At 66.7% G+C, this 781-nt stretch overlaps 1 protein-coding gene across 1 annotated transcript in view; it reads right to left on the bottom strand.

The window, feature by feature from the left end:
- Window positions 1-343, bottom strand: part of EMD (emerin) — a 2,587-nt gene extending 2,244 nt beyond the window's left edge. Inside the window, exon 1 of the mRNA XM_005886161.2 lies at window positions 277-343. Within this exon, the coding sequence (XP_005886223.2) occupies window positions 277-343 (67 nt within the window). The remainder of the gene's footprint in view (window positions 1-276) is intronic.
- Window positions 344-781: the final 438 nt, after the last annotated feature.

Raw genomic sequence — 781 nt, 5'->3', positions numbered from 1 at the left:
CACACGCTGTGGAGTTTGGGCAGGACGTGAGAGAAGGGCGGGGCCTGCGCGCGAGGGCAATGAGAGTAGACCCGCCTGTACATGGGAGGAGGGCGGGGCCAGCGAGCGCCGACGTCACCCACTGGTGTGTTCGGGCGAGAAGTGAGGAGTGGGGCCCTGCGAGTGGAACCGGCAGAAACCGGCCAGAGCCTGCAAGTGGGGCGGGGCCGGTGCGCATGGCGTGGCTTGCCTTCTCTGAGTCACGTGGGCTCTCCCCTTCCCCGCAGCCCCCGCTACCGAGAATCAGGGGTTTCCCGGGCCGCACCCCGGCAGGCTGCCCAGGCAGTACCGGGAATGGGCCCATTCTAAGGGTGAGCCCTTAGAAAGCGCAGGTCCCGGGCTAGTCGCTGTTGCAAGCGCTTTGAGTGCGTGTGCCACACTTGGGAAGCGACCCCAGGCAGAGCCCAGGCCCTAGGCTGCCCCCAGGCCTCGCCCCAACCACCTACCCCCCTGTTCCCCTCCAGCTTTCCTGTCTGCACAGCTCTGGCCTGTGCACCTGCACCCTGCGGTCCCCACCGCTTCCCTCCCTCCCTGCTCCACTCGGGAGGAAATGGGGCACTGGGCCAGGAGGCTGCCAGCACTCCAGGAGCAAGCAGCCTTGGAAGTGGCCGGACGTGCCAATAATGGGCACTGGCATAGGGCACCGTGTGATGTGAGCACAGACAGCGAGTGTCTGCCTGGGGTTGCCGTCCACCTGGGGCACTAGGGGTTTCCCCTCCTGTGTGAATGGCCCCTGAGCCCA

The sequence above is a fragment of the Myotis brandtii genome, unplaced genomic scaffold (assembly GCF_000412655.1).
Source record: "Myotis brandtii unplaced genomic scaffold, ASM41265v1 scaffold959, whole genome shotgun sequence".
NCBI lineage: Eukaryota > Metazoa > Chordata > Mammalia > Chiroptera > Vespertilionidae > Myotis > Myotis brandtii.
The sequence above is the reverse complement of the archived record's forward strand: the minus strand, read 5'-3'. Positions and strand labels throughout refer to the sequence as shown.